This window comes from Zootoca vivipara, chromosome 12 (genome assembly GCF_963506605.1).
Source record: "Zootoca vivipara chromosome 12, rZooViv1.1, whole genome shotgun sequence".
NCBI lineage: Eukaryota > Metazoa > Chordata > Lepidosauria > Squamata > Lacertidae > Zootoca > Zootoca vivipara.
Window position 1 is genome coordinate 55,443,107 of NC_083287.1, and position 24,675 is coordinate 55,467,781.

General features: G+C 48.4%; 1 protein-coding gene across 1 annotated transcript in view; it reads left to right on the forward strand.

Annotated features, from left to right (window-relative positions):
* Positions 1 to 17,594, forward strand: part of LOC118091890 (tumor necrosis factor receptor superfamily member 16) — a 43,346-nt gene extending 25,752 nt beyond the window's left edge. The window contains exons 3-6 of the mRNA XM_035129459.2: positions 1,532 to 1,915; positions 10,814 to 11,036; positions 16,619 to 16,764; positions 17,220 to 17,594. Of these exons, the coding sequence (XP_034985350.2) occupies positions 1,532 to 1,915; positions 10,814 to 11,036; positions 16,619 to 16,764; positions 17,220 to 17,524 (1,058 nt within the window). The 3' untranslated portion in view covers positions 17,525 to 17,594. The remainder of the gene's footprint in view (positions 1 to 1,531; positions 1,916 to 10,813; positions 11,037 to 16,618; positions 16,765 to 17,219) is intronic.
* The last annotated feature ends 7,081 nt before the right edge of the window (positions 17,595 to 24,675 follow it).

The window sequence follows — 24,675 nt, forward strand, 5'->3', positions numbered from 1 at the left end:
GTGTTGTAAACAGGGTGGATTTAATTTAAATCAAATCGATTTAAATCACAATTTAAATCACTAGTCAGTTGTTGTTTTTTTTACAGAAAGTCTCATTCTAGCTGGTATCATCTTAATATTTACAACCAGAGGAAGAAACAAAATAAAATAAAAAATAAAAAGGGCTGTTGTGCAAATACTATTACTACTACTACTACTACTACTACTACTAATAATAGTATAATAATTTATTATTTATATCCCGCCCATCTGGCTGGGTTTCCCCAGCCACTCTGGGCGGCTTCCAACAGAAAAATAAAACACAGTAATCTATTAAACATTAAAAGCCTCCCTGAACAGGGCTGCCTTCAGATGTCTTTTAAAAGTCTGGTAGTTGTTTTCCTCTTTGACATCTGTTGGGAGGGCGTTCCACAGGGCAGGCGCCACCACCGAGAAGGCCCTCTGCCTAGTTCCCTGCAACTTGGCTTCTCGCAGTGAGGGAACCACCAGAAGGCCCTCGGTGCTGGACCTCAGTGTCCGAGCAGAATGATGGAGGTGGAGACGCTCCTTCAGGTATACTGGACCGAGGCCATTTAGGGCTTTAAATTGTTTCCTCGTTGCATTTGTATACCACCTTTCCCCCAAGGAACTGAAGGAGAGACACAGTCTCCCTCCCTTTTTGTCTTGCAACGACCCTGCCAGGGAGGAAAATAGGGCTGAGAGAGAGTTGGCGCAAGGGCACTCAGTTTTGTGGCTGCGATGGGGTTTGACCCTCAAACAAGAGAATATGCTAGACCCGCTCTAGAAATTGAGTCGCTCTTCCAGTTTGGTGTAGTGGTTAAGAGCGGTAGACTCATAATCTGGGGAACCAGCTGCTGGGTGACCTTGGGCTAATCACACTTCTCTGAAGTCTCTCAGCCTCACTCACCTCACAGAGTGTTTGTTGTGGGGGAAGAAGGAAAAGGAGAATGTTAGCCGCTTTGAGACTCCTTCGGGTAGTGATAAAGTAGGATATCAAATCCAAACTCCTCCTCCTCTTCTTCTTCCTTCTCCCCACCACTGCGGTCGCCTTCCCCAACGTGGCGCCCTCTGGGTGTTTTGGACTACAACTCCCACCAGCACCGTGGTTCAAAAGGCGCCAGAGGGCGCCACGTTGGGGAAGGCTATTCTATGCGCTGTATCATGGGTGGGGAAGCTTTTTCAGACTGAGGGTGCCTTACCTTCTGAGAGCCACGCACCTGTGGTAGGTGGGGCCACGGGGCGAAAGTAGGCGGAGCAAGCCACTGAAATTCCAACCCTTGGCTGGTTTTACACAGACTCGCACCCAAGTCTCTATCCTCCACCTGGGGAAGCAGGGTCTCAAGGAGGTTTGGTGTACGGGTGATATGGGGTGTGGCCTGAGGAGAGGCCCAGGGGCCGGATAATGAGGCTTGGGGGGTCACGTTGGCATGTATAACCCCATACTCGTTGGGAGGGGTTGGGCTAGATGACCCGCCGGGTCCCTCTTCCTGCTCTAAAGTTTTGCGATGTTGCCTTCCTCTCTCCGCCACAGGCGTGACGTTCTCCCCCGTCGCCAGCGCCACGGAGCCGTGCCGGCCTTGCTCGGTGTGTCCGGGCCACGCGCTCCTGCTGGCTCCCTGCACCCCTGCCCACGACACGGTCTGCGCCGCCAGCTGCCCCCGGGGGCATTACCTCCCTGCTGGAAACGGGAGCCAGGGCAACGGGCAGTGCCTCCCTTGCCAAGTTTGCCCCGAAGGCTACGGAGCCCTGAAGCCCTGCGGCTCCAGCAGCGACGCCGTGTGCCAGAGGTGCCCAAACGGCTATTACTCGGAGTCAAAGAGCTCTGTGGAAGCCTGCCAGCCCTGCCGGCAATCGTGCGGCAAAAGCGAGGTCATGATCCAGGCCTGCACGCCTCTCTCGGACACGCTGTGCATGGGTAGGTACATAGGCGCAACGGGGAAAAGGTCAAGCTGGTTTTTATTTTTTATTTAGGGGGCCTCCCAGCCCTCTAGATTTTGCCGAGACGATTTCCGCTCTAGGTTTGGCACAAGTGAGCTGGATTAAGTCACACTTATCACCATTGCAGAACCGTGAAAGGACCAGGATGGAATTTGTTTTATTCATTCGTTCGTTCAAAAAAAAATTTTTTTTTAATAGTTTTTATTTGATTTTACAAATTCATTCACACTCATAATCACAAATGATAAAAAATTACACGAGATTCTTCCGAATCTCAAGACTTCCCTCCTTCCTGCCGTGGGTTCTTTAGGTAACTTTTTTAAACAGCATGTTATGAATCCTTCTTATTTACAATCCTCCATTTTATCCAAAATCTATGTACAATTGCAGGAGTTATTTAAAACCTGCCAAAGAGTTGAGGAGTTTACAGTGGTCTTTCAAATGTGATATAAATTTGTCACATTCTTTGTTGAAGTTTTGATCCTCCTGGTTTCTGATTTTCTGATTTTCCTGGTTAATTTTGCCATTTCTGTGTAGTCCAATAATTTCATAATTATTGGACTCATTCATTCAAAATTCTGTCGTGGTGCAATCTACGGCAGCTTACCCCAGCTATAAAAACTCAGATAGTTTTCTTTTGCAGTGGGATTATTATTATTATTATTCATTTCATTTCTATACTGCTTTATATTTCAAAGGAAAAACCTCAGAGCCATTTGCAACACATGAAAATGTCACATAAAACAATGCAGTGCAAAAGAAATCCAATCTTCAAGAGAACTATTTCAGATCCTTCCCTAAGTGGCAATTTGCTTTCCCCGATATTTATATACATGCTTAATTCATAGAGCTGCCCCATAGCAGAAGGACACTCTGAGGGAAGTGTGGTGTAGTGGTTAGAGGGAGATCAGGGTTCAAATCCCCACTCAGTCCTGAAGCTCAGTGGGTGGACTTGGAGTCAGTCGCAGCCTCTTAACCCACCTCACAGGGATGTTGTACGGATTAGATGAGGTGGGGGGGTGAACCATGGATTCCTTAGATCAAAAGGTGGGAGATAAATGCAATAAATTAGCTTTTCTGCTAGGTATAGATGTTAGTCGCCAGCCTGGCATCCAGAGATCTCCACGTGGTTGCAATTGGACCCTCGCCCGTCGCAAAATGCAACTGGCGCCTGGGCGATTTCTACCACTGCTCACCTTCATCCCAAAGCAAACCTGGAATCCTTCAGAAGTTAATATTTAGTGGCCCATTTGGGTCCAGCATCCTGTTTTTGCAGGGGCCATGCAAAGCCCTCTTCTCGGAAGCACTAAAATTGGGGAGCAAGCAAGTTTCTCTCTCACATACAAAACTTAGAATGGTGTATGAAACATTTTGCCTCACATCTCGGGTTCTACAGATGCTGGAAAATTTTGAAAAACAAAAGCTGAGGATCTGGGGATTACTATTATTCCAGCTGGTAGAGCAACCCCCCCCCCCAAACCCGGCTGCCCCTGAATGCTACAGATATTATTTTATAGAGAAGATTGCACTTTAATAAGCCAAACTTGCACCCAAAAAATGAGGTTCTTATTCCGAGTGTTGTCATTTCTGTATAACTGTTTATTAAATTTCTTTCCTTCCTCTCCAAAGGAGCCTAGGGCTGCACACAGCAAAATTATACAGATTTGGGGTTTTTTTTAAAGGCGAATCGAAACTTTGAAAACATTGTAAAATGTTTGGAACGCCTAAATATTTTTTTTTATTTTTTTATAATAATTTTTATTGATTTTAATATAAACAAAACAAAACAAGACAAAATATATATACTCCATCCCTCTATTCTCCCTCCCCCCACAAGTCCACCTCTGCCACCGGTAGGACCCATAGGCGTGGAACGCCTAAATATTTTTTTTAAAAGATCCTGTACGCTCAGTTAATGATGTCAAAGGTTTGCCAGGAAAATTATCATTCAGCCGGAACAAGAACACAAAAAGTGCCTTTTTCTTATAAATTTATCTAATTTTCAAATTTACAAACAATCTTCAAGCAACCAAAACAAGAAGAAGAAATCCATGAATTCCCAAGGAATTCCCTCCTCCCCTTCTGGATCAGGCCAGTATCCCATCTAGTCCAGTATCCTGTTCTCACAGGGGCCAAGCAGGATTCCCAAAAGCAGGATTCGAACACAGGAGCCCTCTCCCCTTCTGTGGTTTCCAGCAACTCGCACCCAGAAGCATTGCTGCCTCCAACCGTGGAGGCAGAAAGTTGCCATTGTGGCCAGTAGCTTTCGATAGCCCTCTCTTCCACGAATTTCTTATTTTAATTCTTGTATTCGGCTACAACTCCCATCAGCCAGCCGTCGTCCCAAACACCTGGGGGGCGCCAAGTTGGGGAAAGCTCCATGGAAGACATGTACTGTTTTGGGGGGACAGGGGCTGGGGAGATGTGGAGGATTCCCTGGTCCTGAATGGGGTAACTGTGCCCCTGAAGGACCAGGTGTGCAGCCTGGGAGTCATTTTGGACTCACAGCTGTCCATGGAGGCGCAGGTTAATTCTGTTCCCAGGGCAGCTGTCTATCAGCTCCATCTGGTATGCAGGCTGAGACCCTACCTGCCCACGGACTGTCTCGCCAGAGTGGTGCATGCACTAGTTATCTCTCGCTTGGACTACTGCAATGTGCTCTACGTGGGGCTACCTTTGAAGGTGACCCGGAAACTACAACTAATCCAGAATGCGGCAGCTAGACTGGTGACTGGGAGCGACCGCCGAGACCACATAACACCGGTCCTAAGAGACCTACATTGGCTCCCAGTACATTTCCGAGCACAATTCAAAGTGTTGGTGCTGACCTTTCAAGTCCTAAACGGCCTCAGCCCTGTAGACCTGAAGGAGCATCTCCACCCCCACCGTCCAGCCCGGACACTGAGGTCCAGCTCAGAGGGCCTTCTGGCGGTTCCCTCCCTGCGAGAAGTGAGGTTACAGGGAACCAGGCAGAGGGCCTTCTCGGTGGTGGCGCCCACCCTGTGGAACACCCTCCCATCGGATGTCAAGGAAATAAGCAACTATCTGATTTTCAGAAGATGTCCGAAGGCAGATTCCCTGTTTAGGGAAGTTTTTAATGTTTGAAGTTTTATCGTGTTTTTAATATTCTGTTGGGAGCCGCCCAGAGTGGCTGGGGAAACCCAGCCAGATGGGCGGGGTATAAAAAATAGATGATGATGACGACGACGACGACTTTGCTTATTTGGGCATCCATCTTGCTGCTCCTGTAGGAAAAGTTTCCCGCAAGGGAGGAGCGCCTTCGTCCGCCGCCGTGAACTTCGCTTCTCCCGCTCTCCCGCAAGGCCTTTCAAGCTTTGTTTCAGAGCTACAGTTGCGTTTTTTGTCTGCGAGAACAGAGCCTCCATGGGTTGTGCCTAATCCGCCTTTTGTCTGGGGCTCCATGTCCCTAATCCCACTCTGGCTGGTTGGCAGCGAGGGAGGGAGAGCAAGACCTGTCTCTCTCTCACACACATCTTCCTTGCTCAATGCGTCCTCCCCGAGCACCCTGCGGTCCTGGAGAAGGCTGCGATCACTCGCGGTGTGCGGATGGGAGAGTTATGGCGGGGTGGGGGCCTCCGTGCCAATATCACAGAGGTTTCCACGGCCGACCCCCCCTCCCCCTGCATCTTTGTCTGTTCGATCTCTCGTTCCTTAACGTCCGCCGCCTTTCGAAACGGCAAGCCGTGGGCGTCTCTTGTTGCTAGCATGGGGTGGGGGTGGTTGTGTGTGTGTGTGTTTTGGCGGGGAGAGGGGGGGAGAAACGGGGCCGTGAACGAGTCCTGGAATGAGACAGGACCCTTGTGGGATTTGCGGGGAGGACAGAAAAGAACAGCGGGGGAACGAGTCTCCTATCAACAATATTGTAGGAATTATCCCCGTCGTTCCCCCACCCCGAAATATATTGAGTTTTCCAACAGCATGTACCCGTCTCTGCAAACCCCCCTCCCCTTATTTTCTCACTCCCCTAAACTTGAAATTTATTAACGGCGTCAAAAGAGGCTTTGCAACCAAGCTGGAATCCAGTGTTTTGGGGACACAAGCAGCTTCCTGACAGTACAGCTGCTTTGAATGCAGAAGGCCCCAGGCTCAACCCCGGGTGTCTCCCTAACGGCTGGGAAAGCCTTGCTGTCTGAAAGCCTGGGCCTTTGGCGCTGCTGCCAGTCATAGAATCATAGAATCATAGAGTTGGAAGAGACCACAAGGGCCATCCAGTCCAACCCCCTGCCAAGCAGGAAACACCATCAAAGCATTCTTGACATATGCCTGTCAAGCCTCTGCTTAAAGACCTCCAAAGAAGGAGACTCCACCACACTCCTTGGCAGCAAATTCCACTGTCGAACAGCTCTTACTGTTAGTCACTGCAGGCAATATTGGGTTGGATAGACTAAAGGGTTGAGTTACTTTTAAGTTGTCTTGCTGGGGGCTGCCGTGAGGATATACGAACTAGGGATGGGCTCTGATACCAGTAGCTCAGTGGAAGGGCAGCTGCCTTGCATGTAGAATGTCCCCGGTTCAAAACTTTGCATCTCTTAGGTAGAAGAACGTCAGCTGGCAGGGCCGGCAAATACTTTTTTTGGGGGGGGGTGAGGGCCTTAGATCAGTTGCAGAGTAGCTTCCTTGCATACAGAACACCCCAAATTTGATGCCCCCTGCTTCCCAAACATTTCTCAGGGCGTGGGATCTTCGGTCAAAAGTGTCTATGACATTCATACCCCACCTTTCCTCTAAGTAGCTCAAGGTGGTATACTTTGTCCCCTTCTGTGTTTTATTCTTACAACAACCCTGCGAGGTAGAAAAGATTGATCGGCTCAAGGTCACCCGGTGAGCTTGAGTGGAGATTTGAACCCAGGTCTCCCAGCGCCCTAGCCACATTGGTGTAGCCTCGCCACTGCTTGCTTTCGACGACAAATCTTGCTTTTTCTGGCAAAAAATGAACTCGTGAAATAGGGGAGCCTGCTACATTTTGGCAAGCTGACATTAAGCTCTCGCTCAGAATGAGAATAAAATGTCTGAAAGGTACTATAGAAGAGAGCTTCTTTTATTTTGAGAAAATAGCCCAAGCTTTACAGCAATCCCTCCCCCCCCTGCCCCCGAAATGCTTTCGTTTTCTTCGTTTCTCTGCAACAGAGAACAGATTCCCTTTCTTCATTTCGCTTTGGCAGAGACAACCATCACATCGTCCCCTTTAGCTGTGAACGTCGCAAGCAAAGTGCACTAGGGCACAGAGGCAGAAGAAGCATGGCCAAATGGCTTTTGGTGTAGAGGATCATAGAATCATAGAATCATAGAGTTGGAAGAGACCACAAGGGCCATCCAGTCCAACCCCCTGCCAAGCAGGAAACACCATCAAAGCATTCTTGACATATGCCTGTCAAGCCTCTGCTTAAAGACCTCCAAAGAAGGAGACTCCACCACACTCCTTGGTAGCAAATTCCACTGCCGAACAGCTCTTACTGTCAGGAAGTTCTTCCTAATGTTTAGGTGGAATCTTCTTTCTTGAAGTTTGAATCCATTGCTCCGTGTCCGCTTCTCAGGAGCAGCAGAAAACAACCTTTCTCCCTCCTCTATATGACATCCTTTTATACATGTGAACATGGCTATCATATCACCCCTTAACCTTCTCTTCTCCAGGCTAAACATACCCAGCTCCCTAAGAAATTTAGATAGAAATTTCCAATTTCCTTTTGGCATTTCCAGCATTTTCCTTCTCCTGATTTATAGTATTTTTACAATCCTTTCTGGGGTTACATACCATCTGTGGAACATTTTTAATATGTTTTCTCTGATTGTCATACACGCCGTGAAATTTAGGTCGGTTTTCCACAATTTCTCCCACTGGTTTATGGTAATCGTTTTGTCCACATCTGTAGCCCATTTTATCATGACATCTTTGGTTAGCTCATCTTTTAATGCCGTTTTGCACATAGTGTTCCTGTGACTTCTGTGACTTTCGAGTTGAGCCTCTTTTGCACTTCCTATGTCACGCCGAAATCGGGACCCCTTAGGACATAACAGATTATCTGTATTCACACCTGGAGTTCATGCTTCACACGGTGGAAAGCTGCGGCCAAGCATCTGTTTTGCAAACTAAATCCCAAATTGAACCCCTGGCACTGCCAGCCAGTGCCAGCAATACTGAGCTGGGCTGGACAATGGGGTCACATCCAGACTGTCGCTATTTGGCAGGAGGCATTCAAATATATACTGGAAATTTAAGGTAAAGAGCCCCCTGACCATCAGGTCCAGTCGTGTCTGACTCTGGGGTTGCAGTGCTCATCTCGCTCTATAGGCCGAGGGAGCCGGCATTTGTCCGCAGACAGCTTCTGGGTCATGTGGCCAGCATGTCAAAGCTGCTTCTGGCCTTTCGAACTGCTAGGTGGGCAGGAGCTGGGACCGAGCAACGGGAGCTCACCCCGTTGCAGGGATTCGAACCGCCGACCTTCTGATCAGCAAGCCCTAGACTCTGTGGTTTAACCCACAGCGCCACCTGGGTCCATGGAAATTTAGATAAGGACAATTAAAGTGGGTTAAAGCACTCCGTTGCAACGAATCCACTTTAAAGGGGGATGGGGTGGAGAACTGGTATATATATTTCTCTTGATCCATAACCGGTAGAGAAGGTAGTAAGAAAACAGAGCACACAGTATAATACCATTAAATACACTATTAAATGTAGAATTTTTTTAAAAAAAAAACAACGCCGTTCTGGGGCTTTTCTTGAACTTTTTAAGCCAGGCATCCCCAAACTTCGGCCCTCCAGATGTTTTGGACTACAATTCCCATCATCCCTGCCCACTGGTCCTGTTAGCTAAGGATCATGAGAGTTGTAGGCCAAAACATCTGGAGGGCCGCAGTTTGGGGGTGCCTGTTTTAAGCTTTTATATATATACATATACACAGTGATATTTTTCTGTGGGGACGCAGAGGTACGCATACCCATTAACATTTTGTGAATCTTTGTACTTTTGTCCATTTATTGTATTTATTTTTTCCAATTTGAACTATAATATGGTGATTTTCTTGAGTCAGAATGAGAGTACCCCAAAACTTTTTTTTTTAGAAAAAAGCACTCTCTCTGTGTGTGTATTGCCCTACTTGCCGATTCAGCCAAAATCTGCCTTTTTGCAGCCCGATTCCCAGGTGTGTCTGGGAATAGCCGGATGTATGGCAGCCCTAATAAAGTGTAAATAATTTCAAATTTTGAGGTTAGGAAAGGGATGGACACTGGAAAGTGGATGGATGAGTATTGGGGAGACATGCGGCCACAGTTTGGCCACGCAGATGCAGGATGAGTGCTCGTTGACTTATAACGTCCCCACAAACCGACCAGAATGAATGCTTAGAAATATATATTAAAAAAGTATCTGGAGAAACCCTGAGTCGCACAGTTTACTGTGGTTTTGCGGTGTTGCTGTTATCGCACAGAGCAGCTCACAGATTAATAAGCATAGAATAACAACTTATAATAACAGGAACACCTTATAATAATGTAATGGCATAAACTGGGGAGAAGCAGGGTAGTGTATTGGTTCGGGGGTCCAGCAACTCGGATGGCTTTAAAAGAGGGTTGGACAAATTCCGGGAGGAAAGAGAAAATGGCCTCGGTCCAGTATACCTGAAGGAGCGTCTCCACCTCCATCGTTCTGCCCGGACACTGAGGTCCAGCGCCGAGGGCCTTCTGGCGGTTCCCTCGTTGCGAGAAGCCAAGTTTCAGGGAACCAGGCAGAGGGCCTTCTTGGTGGTGGCGCCCGCCCTGTGGAACGCCCTCCCATCAGATGTCAAAAGAGAAAAACAGCTACCAGATTTTTAGAAGACACCTGAAGGCAGCCCTGTTTAGGGAAGCTTTTAATGTTTAATCGATTATTTTTTTTCATTTTCCTGTTTGAAGCCGCCCAGAGTGGCTGGGGAAACCCAGCCGGATGGGTTGGGTATAAATATTATTATTATTATTATTATTATTATTATTATTATTATTATTATTATTATCTTCTATAGACTACTTGCTGGAAAGCCACAGGAAGGGAGAGTTGGTCTTGTCTTCGAATCCTGCTTGCGGGTTTCCCATAATCTATTTGGCCACTGTGAGAACAGGATGCTGGACAAAATGGACCACTTATTGTCTTCTTCTTCTTCTGGCTGAATGATACTGTTCCCGGCAAACCTTGACATCATTAACCAGCTTTTAAAATGTTTAGATGTTCTGAGCATTTTACCATGTTTTCAAAGTTTTAATTTGCCTTTTTTTAAAGGAAAAAGAAAAACCTGTATGGTTTTGCTGTTTGCTGCCCTAGGCTCCTTTGGAGATGAAGGAGGGGTAGGGAAGACATGTAAGAAACACATATACAGAAATGAGAATACTTCCAATAAGAACCTCATTTTCCAGGTGCAAGTTTTGCTGGGAAAAGTGCAACCTTCTCTATAAGTTAATCTTTAAGGTATGTGTATTCGCAGCAGGGGGAGGGAGGAATAATTGCAATCTCCAGATCCTCAACTTTTGCCTTTAAAAAGGAGCAAGTTTCTAGCCTTCATGGAACCCGAGATGTGAGCCAAAACATACACATCATTCTAATCTTGTTTTGTGCAAAGCTCGCTTGCTCCCCCATTTTAGCGCTTTACTCCTCCTCCTCCCCGAAGATTCCTGCAAGACCCCCATTTTTTCCAGACACAACCTTCGTCAACGTAGTTGACACACATGACAACAGATTGGCAGTGTTGTAAAGGGATGTGGTTCTTATTGATCAACCTGCCATTTTCGAGAGACAAAGGGGGGGGTCTCCTGTCCGTCCGCCCGCCCGCCGCCGCCCCCCACTTAGCCAAGGCCTCCACATTTAATAACTTGCGCTTCTTTGTTCAGATAAAGAGCTTCAGATCCTGAAACGCAGCCAGGGTGAGGCCCGGAAGGAGTTCCCCAAAAGGACGCCGCTTCTGGATTCGGAAGGCAGCCTCGCCCCCAATGCTTCCTCTTCAGAATTTGGGCCGCCGTTGGCCGAGGACAACAGCAAGGACATAATCCCCGTCTACTGCTCCATCCTGGCAGCCGTGGTGGTGGGACTCGTTGCCTACGTGGCTTTCAAATCGTAGGTCTGGGACGCTCAGGGTGGGATGGGCGTGTTTAGGGGGATTTTGGCAAGCAATGTGCCTTTACGGCTTTGCGGCCTAGTGGTTGGAGCACGCTGAGTGCAGAGCAAGCAGGAGTGTTTGCACAGTTCATTATTATTATTAAGATTTAAGAGGGGGTTTTGGGGCACGGCAGCTCAAAGCAACTTGCGGCATTGGAAACAAAAAGAACCCCATGGACACACATGAAAACCAGCATTAAAAAAAAAAATCATAACAGGCAGCTTTTATATTTTTCAGCTACGTTAAAGCAACGCACCCATGCGATTTTGGTCATGGGTTAAAAGCCAAAAGGCCTGACCAGAAGGATAGCTCAGTTGGTAGAGCATGATATTCTTAGTCTCAGGGTTGTGGGTTCAAGTCCCACATTGGGCAAAGTATAATAATAATAATAATAATAATAATAATAATAATAATAATAATAATAATAATATATTATTTATACCCTGCCCATCTGGCCAGGTTCCCCCAGCCACTCTGGGCAGCTTCCAACAAAACATTAAAATACAGAAATCAAACATTAAAAGCTTCTCTAAACAGGGCTGCCTTGAGATGCCTTCTAAAGGTCTGGTAATTGTTGTTCTCTTTGACCTCTGGTGGGAGGGCATTCCACAGGGTGGGTGCCACTACCAAGAAGGCCCTTTGCCTGGTTCCCTGTAACTTGGCTTCTCGTAGTGAGGGAACCGCCAGAAGACCCTCGGCGCTGGACCTCAGTGTCCAAGCAGAACGATGGGGGTGGAGACGCTCCTTCAGGTATACTGGACCGAGGCCGTTTAGGGCTTTAAAGGTCAGCACCAACACTTTGAATTTTGCTCGGAAACGTACTGGGAGCCAATGTAGATCTTTCAAGACTGGTGTTATGTGGTCTTGGCGGCCGCTCCCAGTCACCAGTCTAGCTGCCGCATTCTGGATTAGTTGTAGTTTCCGAGTCACCTTCAAAGGTAGCCCCACGTAGAGCGCATTGCAGTAGTCCAAGTGAGAGATAACTAGAGCATGCACTACTCTGGCGAGACAGTCTGCAGGCAGGTAGGGTCTCAGCCTGTGTACCAGATGGAGCTGATAAACAGCTGCCCTGGACTCAGAATTGACCTGCGCCTCCATGGACAGCTATGAGTCCAAAATTACTCCCAGGCTGCACACCTGGTCCTTCAGGGGCACAGTTACTCCATTCAGGACCAGGAAGTCCTCCACACCTGCCCGCCTCCTGTCCCCCACAAACAGTACTTCTGTCTTGTCAGGATTCAACCTCAATCTGTTAGCCGCCATCCATCCTCCAACCGCCTCCAGGCACTCACACAGGACCTTCACTGCCTTCACTGGTTCTGATTTGAAAGAGAGGTAGAGCTGGGTATCATCCGCATACTGAGGAACACAAAGTATTCCTTCAGTGCAGAAGGTTGGACTAGATGATCACCATGGTCTCTCCCAACTCTATAACTCTGTGACAATTAGAAACAAAACGATTTGCCTAATCCTCTTTTAAAGCCATCAAAGTTTGTGCCCACCACTGCTTCCTGTGGGAAGGAGTTCCGCAGTTTAACTACACACTGTCTAAAGAAGGACTTCCTTTCCTCTCTCTCGAATCCTCCATCTTCCTTGGACATCCACGAGTTCTAGTGCTATGAGAGGGAGAAAAACTGTTCTCTGGATTGGCCCGGTCATTGGAAAGTACCCTTGGGCTGAGCCGGACCAGGTCCTCCCAGTAACGTCAACACGGACTGGCAGCATCTCTGCAGGGTTTCAGGAAGAGGACATTCCCAGCCCTACCATCGGGGGTTGAACCAGGGACCTTCTGCCTGCAAATTACGTGGAAGAGGAAACAAGCTTGTTTTCTCCTGCTCCGGAGGACAGGACTCGAACCAGTGGCTTCAAGTTACAGGAAGGAGATTCTGAGACAACATCAGGAATAACCTTCTGGCAGTGAGAGCTGTTTGGCGGTGGAACGGTCTCCCTCCGGAGGTGGTGGGCTCTCCTTCCTTGGAGGTTTTAAAGCAGAGGTCGGATGGCCACCTGTCATAGATGCTTCAGCTGAGATTGGACTAGGGGGTTGGACTAGATGACCTGTGGGGACCCCTTCCAACTACAGTCATACCTCGACAACTGAACGCTTCGACTTCCGACGGTTTCGACTTCCGAAAGCGGCGCTTCGACATCCGAAAACCTCAACTGACGAAGACGGCCGCGGAACGGATCGTCTTCGTAAGTCGAGGTACCACTGTATACGATTCCAGGATTCTACCCGATAAGCCCCAGAGAAGAATTTCTCCCCGTTTTCAGCTGTGCCCAGGTGCTCTGTTGATCCCCTGGGCCAGCGAGACAGCGACTTGGCCACAATAGGGTTGCAAAAAGACACACACACACACCCCGACGGGAGCCGCAGCATTATCCGAAAATGTGGGGAGAGGCCGTCCCCCCGCTGGGCCGGGTCTCGCCGCTGGGGCCTGTTGCCTGAATAGGATTAAGCCCGGCGCTGGGCTGCCTGGGCCCAGATTAGGCCAGCCTCTTCTCTCCGAGCTGAGATTAATGGGGCTTGGCTGAAAGGAAGCCCAGCCGCTTGCTGTTCTATTGGGAAGGAGCAAAACTCCTCCTTTGTGCCAGCCTTTTGGGTGGATTTATTTCCCTCGGAGCCGCCTAACCCCCTCGCGGGGCTCTCGCTCTTTATACATTCCTCTCACACCGACAGACCCCCAAGCCCAGGCCCCTCCTGCTGCTCGGGGCTCTATAGATTTGGCTGCGGCCGCCGGCCCCACAACTGCTCTCCCTGGCTCCCTCAAGCCAGTTCCCCAAATCTGCCTCCCGCTTCTTATTTACCCTCATAAATTAAGTGCGAGGTGACGCCGGTGGCCCCTCTCTCTTCGGCTCCCCAGCAGAGAGGAGCCCATCCTTTCCCATGTGGCGGTCAGTTTCTGACCCGTTTCCTCTGGCCCCCTCTGCACCCCGCTTCCTGGCATCGCCCTGTTGAACCCCCCCAAAAAAACACACACACAACGTTGCAGCGCAAACGTGCAGTTTTGCAGCAATGTCCACCAGCTCTCCACGTGGCAGGGGGTCCCTCTTGCAAATTTGCTCGGTGGTCTATATAGTTAAAAAATCTGGGGAGCGTTTGGAATACTGTGTGTCCCAAATTCTGGTCGCCTCGTCTCAAAGCAGGTACTGCAGAGTTGGAAGAGGCTGGGAAAAGAGGAAGGGGATGGAGCGGATCCTGTTGCGAGGATAAGGACCGTTTAGAGAAAAGGCAGGGAAGAGGAGAGGTGTAAGATTGTGCGTGGCCTGGCGATCGTTGACAAGAGAAAAGCTTCCTTAACCTAAGCAATAGAAGTCGTGGAACGAAGCTGAACGTTGGAAGGTTCGGGACACAGAAAAGAAAATCCTTCGTCACACAACGTAGAGTTAACCGATGGAACTCCCTGCCACAGGAGGCAGGGATGGCTGACTTTAAAAGAGAATTGGACAAATTCATGGAGGAGGAGAGGGCTATCGATGGCTAAGCTCAGCCTCCGCAGTCAGAGGCTTGGTCACAAACCGCAGAAGGAGAGAGGGCTGTTATGATCGAATCCTGCTTACGGGCGCCCCATTCTTTTAGGATTAGTTTAGAAAAGAATTTTTTAAAAGCTTCCATTCCGTTCTTCCAAGATTGTGTTCTCTGTTCCTCCCTGCCCATCCCTTTCCCCCCTTTTAAGAAAGATTCCCAAAAGTATGGGATTCCCAAAAGTACAGAGATTCCAGGAAAGAACAAAGAGGAGAGGGGAAAACAATTGATTAAATAGTAAAACTGAGAGCAAGAACATGAATGTTTCCGACCTTAGTGGGCTTACCTTCCCTGTGTGTGTGTGTGTGTGTGTGTGTGTGTGTGTGTGTGTGTGTGTGTAGAGAAAGAGAGAGAGTGAGTTTGCTTTTTAATTAAATCCATAGGGAATAGCACCATGCAGGCAAGTGATCAAATGAGGCTGCCCTAACCCAGATTCTGGCGTTGAGACAATAACATCAGGGGTTCTTACCCCAGATGACTATTTGTATAGAAGGTGAAAAGCAGTTTATGTCAACCAAAAAGTCTTATTATGGCACGGGGGGGAGGATCCCTTTATTATGTGCATGGCCAGAAATGAGCGTAGAGGACACTCTCCCCCCCCCTTCTATAAACCGTCGCAACTGCGCCCCAAATTGCCTTGAACTGAACTTCCCCTTTATCTCCTTGTCTGCACCCCCCAGCCGGTTTCCTCTCCCTCTCTCCTCCTTTCCTGCCAGCCCCCCCCCCCAAATCCCCTTCTCCTCCCTGACCCAGCTGTTTCCCTGACTTTGCCGCTGCAGCTTCCCCTTCTCTTTCCGCCAGCATTTTCTGGGCCATCTGTCTTGGGATGCCAGCAGGGGAGAGAATTGATGCCGGCTTATTATCCCAGACTTTGAGGGCCTGTGGAGAGGAGAGCAAGGGCTTCTCTCCCCCCACTCCACGCCACTGACACCGTCTCCGCTGCAGATGAGCTTGCAGGCCCCCCGCCCCGCCACCTGCCTTAGACCATGCTCTGTATTGCCAGCACTGGCTGGCAGCCGCTCGGAAAGGGTGTCTCTCCCAGCCGTCGTTGGGCTGAACTGGGGACCTTTGCCACTGAACTGCAGCCCTTCCCCATTGCTAGGAATATAGGAAGCGGCAATATTCTTAGACCATTGGAATTAGGATTGCCGGCACAGGCCGGCAGCAGCTCAGCAGGGATTCGGGTAGTAGGAATCAAACCAGGGTGGATTTGATTTAAATCAAATCCATTTTAAATCACGAGTCGGTAAGACTTGATTAAAATCATATTTTTTTACAGAGAGACTGCTTTGATCTTAATATTGACAACCAGAAGAAGGTTTCATTTTTGGAATGATGAATTTTCAGAGTAGATTTTACTGCGGTATCAAAAATTGCTGATTTGGTTATGCTGTTAGAAATACATAGACAGATAATTATGAAATTAGGGTGAGATTTAATAAGTTAACTCTTTATATTTGGACAGCTTTTCTGCTGTACTTTATTGGAAGGAGAAAAACCAATCATTTCCTTAATAACAATTTATCTAACTAAAACAATAGCAACATAGCATACGTATCCATGTTTGTTAATTTATGTGGTTAAACAATTAAAACAACAACAACAACTGCCATACTGAGTTTTATCACACATGAAAAACGTAAAACAAATCCTTATTTCCTGATGAATAGCCTTTGGACTAGAATGTAAATTCAATAGAAGACTATCTTTAGAAAGATTTTTCCTCCAAATGCATTTTATTTTTTAAAAAAATCCGGTTTTAATAAATAAATAAATTTTGTTTGTTTTTTATTCATTGATTTTTATCCACCCTGTTCTTCATGCAAGTCAGATCCTTCCCCCCACTGAGCCACAGCGCTTTCCTGGTTGGGGGTCCTCAGGAGGAAGCAGAAGCGATTGACAGCTTTCATGTGGGACGGGTTGGGAGGGGGAGAGATCTGGGGTGTTCTGCTCTTCCTGCTCTGTGCCCCCCCCCTCGCTGACGCCCCCCGTTCTTTCTCGGTGCAATTGCAGCTGGAGCTCATGCAAGCAGAAGAAGCAGCTGGCCAAGGCCCGAGCGGGGGATCTGGTGGCGTCCCCAGATGGCGAGAAGCTTCACAGCGACAGCGGGGTCTTCCTCGACACCCACAGCCTGCAGGACCAGCACCTTCCCAAAAAAGGTAAGACCATAGCTGCCAAGTCTCCCGTTTCCCCCGGGAAACCCCCGTTTTTACTTACCTTTTCCCGGTGGTCCCCCGTATCACTTCGTCTCCCGTTTTTCGAAGCAAAATAAAAAAATTCCTTCAGTAGCACCTTAAAGACCAACTAAGTTTTTATTTTGGTATGAGCTTTCGTGTGCATGCACACTTCTTCAGATACCACACTGAAGGAATTTTTTTTGCTACTGAAGGAATTTTTTTATCATGTTTTTAGCAGGTGCCCAAAAGAGTACCGTGAATTTCAATAGGCAGGGAGTTCCAAAGTTTAGATGCCACCACCATCTTGGAACTGGTATTATGTGGCACCTGTAATGGTGCCCATTCCGCAGATCAAAGCAGTCAAGGGGGCGTACATAAGTGATATCCTCTCTGACCCCCTCTCCCTCCCTCTCCTTCTCTCTCTCCACGCAAAACAGTGCACAGGATTGAACCCCGCCTGTACACGAACCTCCCGCCCCACAAGCAAGAAGAGGTGGAGCAGCTTCTGGAAGCCCCCGCCCACGGCAAAGACTGGCGCTGCCTGGCCAACCACCTGGGCTACGAGGAAGAGACCATCGACGCCTTCGGACGGGGGGAGGCCCCCGCCCACACCCTGCTCTCCGACTGGTCAGCCAAGGAAGGGGCCACGCTGGAGTCCCTCTGCACGGCCCTGGCGGCCATCGAGAGGGCGGACGTGGCAGAGAACTTGAGCGCCCCCGCCGAGGTCAGCTCCGTGGTGTGATGGGGGGGGGGGCGGACCTGCTGGCCCAGCAGGTGGACTGACTAAGGGTTACGTTTGTTTGTTTGTTTGGGTTTTTACTTTAAACGGGGGGGGGAGGCCGCGGGAGGGGGCGGGAAGAAGAAGGGGCAAGTCAGGGATAGGGACGTTGGTTTTACTGTAAAGGGATTTCTTAAAACACATGGAAACTTGAGCAAACGGCAGTGGACATCGTTGGGACGCATGAGCACCGATGGATAATAATAATAATAATTTTATAATTGGTACCCCCCCCACACAACTGACTGGGTTGCCCCAGATGACCTGCAGGTAGAAGGAAGAGGGGAAATGGCTTTGTTCAGGGGGAAGCATAGAAAGGCTTCCTTGTTTGGGGTCCTCCGGGGGTCTACCCTGTGTGTTTGTGCTGGGGGTGGGTGGGAAGGAAGCAGGCATGTGTGGTTTTTTCAAAGGGGTTTTCGTACTCTCTGCACCTACTATTTCTGGTGTTGCATTTCTCCAATGCAGGGGCGGTCCTCAGAAGTCCTTTTTTAAAAAAACAAGAAGCTCCAAACACTTCCTATTTCAGTTGTTTTGGTTTACTGTGTTTAATAATAAACAACGACCTGTTTTAAATCGTGACGGATGGGGGAGTGTTCCGGGAGGAGGGGGTCTTGAGGGTGGCAGTCTCCCCGTAGCCCCTTTTAACCTGATGAGAGCGGTAGCCCAAATCAGCTGGAGGGCACCAGCTTGGCAAAGGCTGCCGCCGCCTATGAGACGTAGACAGGGGTGGTTGGCATGTTGGCACTGAGCAGGCAGTTGAGCGGATTCCGAAGGGATGCTGAGAGCGGGTTGCAGAATTGAAGGGTGGATCATGCAGGAAGGAACATACCACATGTGCATGGTCCAGATCGTGGGTCCATCTAGCTCAATATCGCGTACTCTGACTGGCAGCAGTTCGCCAGGGCTTCAGGCAGGAGACTCGCCCGGTCATACTGGGAAATGGTGGCGATCTGAATGCAAAGCAGCAACTCTTGCCGTTTGTTCTTAGATCATAGAATCATAGAATCGTAGAGTTGGAAGAGACCACAAGGGCCGTCCAGTCCAACCCCCTGCCATGCAGGAAACACCATCAAAGCATTCTTGACATATGCCTGTCAAGCCTCTGCTTAAAGACCTCCAAAGGAGGAGACTCCACCACACTCCTTGGCAGCAAATTCCACTGCCGAACAGCTCTTACTGTCAAGACGTTCTTCTATCCTCATAATAGCAGCTTGGGTTGAGGTATAATGGGGGGGGAGGCTGCTTCTTCTTGAAAAGTGTCCTGTCCATGGCATCTAAGTGGGGGGGGGGGGAGAGCTACCAACTCTCAAGAGGCTCCTATGGGACTGTCCTTAGATGGGTGAAAAGTACCCAGTGGGGAACACCCATCTTTGTGTCTCCAACGTGGACAGCATTGCAGGAGTGAGCAGTTAAGACTTCAACCTGGAATACGCCCCCCCCCCCCCACTTGCAAGGGGACACCTTGCAACTTCAACCCCCCACCCCAGTTAAGAAGGACATGGCCCTTCTGTATCCAGAGTCCATTTTTATCCGCAGGTGGAGGTGTGCCTTCTTGCAATTCTCAACGCTGGAGGATATTGAGAACGCCTCCTTCTGTTCTTCTCTGCGGATGGGGGGGGGGCGTGTGAGCGAGGGTGGCACCGCCCTGAGCCCGCAGCTGCCCAACTTGGGGAGATGCGCCTGGCAGCATTTCCCACCGGTGGGCCTTAAGAACGCCTCTGGCCATGCGCTGCTGTTTTTAAGTGTCAGGTGTAACTTCAGCCTGAACACAGCAGAGTTTGCGCAGGTTTTTCCGGAAGCTTCTGGCGGTAACTTAAATGACTAGACACCTGGACGCAGAATAAACTATATACAGGATTTATTAAAATAAAAGAAATCCAGAGTTTCTATGTACAACTTTAGAACTCAAAAACAAAGTGAAATAAATCCTTTCCTCTCTGTCTCTCTCTCTCACACGCAACCTATACAGCACCTCTCCTCCTACACTGACCACACCACGTACTGTGCTAGCTTTCACTGATAACAGGTCTCAGTGCTGATCATCAACCAATGAGAGCGCAGTTACTATGGCAGAAGCAGACCTTGGCTTTCTGCCCAGTGTTAATTGCTTGTCCTAGAGTTGATTGTGTGAAGAAGCAATCTGATGGTTTCTCATGCTACCAATTTAGCAAAACCCGAACATAACCTTGTCTGCCTTGTGGGGTCTAGAGAATATGTGCCATCTTCGCCAGCCTTCCCAGCGCCGAGAGAAGTCGGACAATTCCTTTGCGTCGCCTCGGGGTTTGGGCTTCTTTTGCAGAACAAATCTTAAGCTTGCATTTCCCGCCCTGCTCTCTGTGGATAAAAAGCTCACAACCAGCTCCATATATATCCAACACTTGGGAAATGCTAAAAAATACTCTGTTTTTGGTCTCGTGCTGGCACCCCCAAGATTGTCAGGCCAGTTCTACATTGCTGACCTGTTTGCAGGACTAAAGATCGGGGTTTCTCAGACATGACGCTCTCCAGATTCTTTGGATGCAAACCTCGCAGGGGCTGATGGGAGTTGTAGTCCTCCGGAGGGCACAACGTTAAGGAAAACTAGTATAGATGTTGGAGAAGGAGCAGGCATTTTCAGCTGCTGCTTTTTGTGGGGACTGGGGGGGCTTGCAACTTCCTGAAGCTCTTAACAGATACAGAGTCCCTCAGCTAAAGAAGAGGCGTGAAACCGCTTGTTGCTGGCTCTGATGCAAAGGGCAGAAATTTGTTCGTCTCTAGTGTGCTTTGGTTCACAAAGCAAGTGTTCAGCAGACTTCAGTTTGGAGCTTTCGCTCTCCCAAACACGCCGACTTGGACATCACAGGAAAATCAGACTCCATCAAGACTTGTCATGATCCTAGTCTTCAGTGAGGTGGACGACAACCTGTTCCTGGAATCTGTCGGTTATTAGACTGTCGGTGGGAGCTCTAGTGATTTATTTTCAAATCAGTGAAAAAGCAACCCTCCTCTAATGAAACCAGGTATCAGGCTGTTTCTAGACAACTTTCTGTGTGTGTGTATTTTATTTTGGTAGGGAAGATCATTCAGTCACATAGTTGAAAGGGGTAAGAGCCCCAAACACAGGTTGACCACCTTTATGAAATTCCGTCGCTGCTCATGTTTATAGATGCTGTTAATGCAATGCAACCTCATTTTCCTCCTGTAAATGTGTAATATACGTTATTTTCTTCCATCCTTTCGTAAGGAATGTGTTTTTCGCTTGGGTCTTTCTCCACCCACCACATTTGTGTGTGTGTAACTATTTACACCATATTTTTTTATTTCTGGGGTTGGTTGATCTCAACTCTCTCTCTATTGCTGTCATATTCTGCCATGTTTTATTGAACAGAAAGAAGAGTGTTACTTTCCTCCGTACCAAACAGATGCATTAAACACAATTTTGGTCAAAAGGCATTCTTTGCTTCTGTGGGGATGGTGGGTGGGGATTTTCACAGCCAGTTCTCTGGTTTCCGCTTGTGCGCACAGTTTTCAAGCACATCTTCACAACCACGAGGTCTAGAAACATCAGCGTGCTTTTTTCCCTTTTAAAAAGAAATAAACTTGATAATCACAGACAGCTGAATTCTTTATTCAGCACCACATTCTGCACAGTAACGACTAGAAACTTCATTTGGTTAATTTAAAACCATTGCAAAATCATGTGGACTAGAAACTCCCTTTAAAAACAAGAGAGAGCTGGGATTGAATGCACTCAACTCCACAGAGTGGGTGCTTTTATGTCACTGCCATCTTCATGCAAAATGGCGGGCGGGAATACAGGCCTGGACAAAACCATTTTCTGCAAGCCCAGGATGGTTTATTGCAGTGCACAAAATTCCTGAGCCGGACAAAGTTCCACCAGGGCCCCTTGCTCTGGCTGGTCACATCAGCCCTTACATTTCCCAGATGTCCAACAGATGTTGCATTTTTTAATTTACTTATTTGAGACGGGGGGAGAGAGAGAGAGAGAGAGAGAGAGAGAGAGATCACATCCAAGCACCACTCTCTGGAGCTGGGTCAGTTTAATCATTTGCAGAAAGTCTGCATTTATTATGCCAGAGATACATCTCCTCAAAATCCAGAGAGACTTTTGATGGATATATTAAACACACCAGCGAATGAGAGAAAAACCCTGGCAGTCAATGGAAATGCCCGTCAAGAGTGCCAACTTGGCCCTGTGACATGGGTGCCCAGGGCCTGGGTGCCATGCAGCGTGCATGACCCTGGCACCAAAATTTGTAGGTGTCCAGCCCCTTCATGGGGAATTTTGTGGGTGCTCGGGGCCCCCAGGGAGCTGGCACCTAGGGCTGCTGCAACAGAGATCAAGCGAAGGACGTGGGTTCGAGAGCATGGCTGTCACTTACCTGTGCCACCCACCCATCTCCTTAGCCCAGCCATCACCAAGTGGGTGCCTTCTAGATGTGTGGGACTAGACTCCTATCCGCCCAGCATGGCTGAGCTGGCTGGAGTGATGGGAGTTGCAATCCTAAACATCTGGTGGGCACCAGATTGGCAAAGGTTAACTTAGTCTTTTGAGTTCTTCTCCCCCCCAAACCACTGGCCCCAATGTAAAATGATCATACAGGTACGGTTGCCATATTTGTAAAATTTGGGACACAACAGCTGTTGAGCTTTCTTTTTCCAGACAATCAACCTCAAAATCCCGGATGCTACTTTTGCCAGTTACATTCCAGACATGTAACAACCCTGCATTGTAGCCTGTTCCACCTGTTTAGCTCAGCGCCACCCCTTTTAAAAGAAGCATGGGCAGAATCAGATCTATCCATCATAGTAGATTAATCTTGGGATCCCTAGTTCCAGTTTCTTTCCCCCCTTTTCTTTCTATATATATATTTTTTAATTTTCTGTTTTACATTTTAGAATATTCATTTAAACAACCTTAAAATACCAATGATTTTCCCTTCTTCTCTTTCCATGGTTCATTTTGCGTGTCATAAATCCCTGCATATTTTACATAAACCAAACCATTCAGTCTTCCATTATTACATCCATCAAAACTTACTGTTGAATTTATCTTAATGCGGCCAATGTTTTCAAGTGTACACAATTTCCCCCCATATAATCAATAAATATTTTCCAGTCTTCTTCAAACGTATGTTCTTCTTGTTCTCTTATTCTATATGTTAAGTCTGCAAGCAGTTTAAAAGGTAAAGGGGCCCCTGACCATCAGGTCCAGTCGTGTCCGACTCTGGGGTTGCAGCGCTCATCTCGCTCTATAGGCCGAGGGAGCCGGCGTTTGTCCGCAGACAGCTTCCGGGTCATGTGGCCAGCATGACAAAGCTGCTTCTGGCGAACCAGAGCAGCGCACGGAAACACCGTTTACCTTCCCACCGGAACGGTCCCTATTTATCTACTTGCACTTTGATGTGCTTTCAAACTGCTAGGTGGGCAGGAGCTGGGACCGAGCAACGGGAGCTCACCCTGTTGCGGGGATTCGGACCACCAACCTTCTGATCAGCAAGCCCTAGACTCTGTGGTTTAACCCACAGCGCCGCCTGGGTTTAAGTTTAAGTTGCCATTTTTCTTTGGTTGGGACCTCGCTTATTTTCCATTTTGGGGCTAACACAACACAGGCCGCAGCAGTGGCATACATAAATAACCTATTTTGACACCTGGGAATTTCCTTCTGAATTCCCTACGAAAAGGACTCTGGGGTTGTTGGTTTTTTTGGAGGGGGGAGTACTTTTAAACATTTTTTTCAATTCCTTATGAATTATTTCCCAATACCGTGGAACCTCGGTTGTTGAACGTAATCCGTTCCAGAAGACCGTTTGACTTCTGAAACATTTGACAACCGAGGCGCAATTGCTGGTCGGCAATTTCAATGGAGAAAAGTGAAAAATGTGCCTCGGAAGCCGTTCGAATTCTGGGGCACGTTTGAAAATGGAAGCATTCACTTCCGGGCTCTGTGTTCGAAAGCTGAAACTTTCGACTTCTGAAGCGTTCAACAACCGAGATTCCACTGTACTCTCTTATTCTTCTTTGACAATCACTCGTAGCCGACTAAGATTGTCTTCCATCCATAAACACAGTTTTAACAATGAGTCCGTAAGTGACTGTGGAGGCCAATTCTGGATCCACACTTCCTTCCACAGTGGGGACATTGGTTTCCAGGCAGGAGTTGATCACGGTATGGATTTGCCAAGTGTGCCTTCCTCTTAGCACGTTTCTCCCTTGCGTCCTGAGTTCGAGTGTCTTCAAAGCCTATGACACCTTCGGTAAAGTCTGTTCTCCAACTGGAGCGCTCACAGGCCAGTGTTTCCCAGTTGTCAGTGTTTACACTACATTTTTTTTAGCTTTGCCTTGAGAGAGTCTTTAAACCTCTTTTGTTGGCCACCAGCATTATGCTTTCCATTTTTAAGTTTGGACCAGAGTTGTTGCTTTGGAAGACGATCGTCGGGCATCCACACAACAAGACCAGTCCAACGAAGTTGATGTCAAAGAATCCTTACTTCCATTCTGGCGATTTTGCTACTTCCAGTACACTGGTATTAGTTCGCCTGTCTTCCCAAGTGATGTGTAAAAATTTTTCGGAGATACCGTTGATTGAATCCCTTTTGCAGGCCCACCCTATATGATAGACCGTACCTTCAGTCTCATTTCACCTAATTCCAGTTTCCACTACGTAGGGCAGTCGTCCCCCCCCAATTCTGGAACTGCCTGTGCATTGGAAGGGAGCGCATATCGGTCGTCCCAGAGCCCCTCCCGGCTGCTCCTCTTGCAAAGCACACACATGTGCTCTTGGCCTGCTCTTGCCTTTGAAATCTCTGGGGCCTGGACCTTGAGGATCAAAGGCAGAGAAGGGGGAGCAGCTGGAAGTGGAAGCATCTGTCGCTAATGGGAGCCAGGCTTGGAAACCGGATAGCGGGTGGCTGTGGTGCGGAGAGCAATGCCAGCCGGAGGAGAGGGGGTAGAGAGAGAGACAAAGCGGGGGTCTCTGCGCACAGACACACACCCCGACACACGGCGCACCAAAGTCGGCATGTCCGCCAGTCGACCCTTCAAACTGCGTGAGCCAAATGTCATCATGATTCCTTCCAGGATGTGCAGAGAGGTGCCCATTTCTTCCTTCCTTC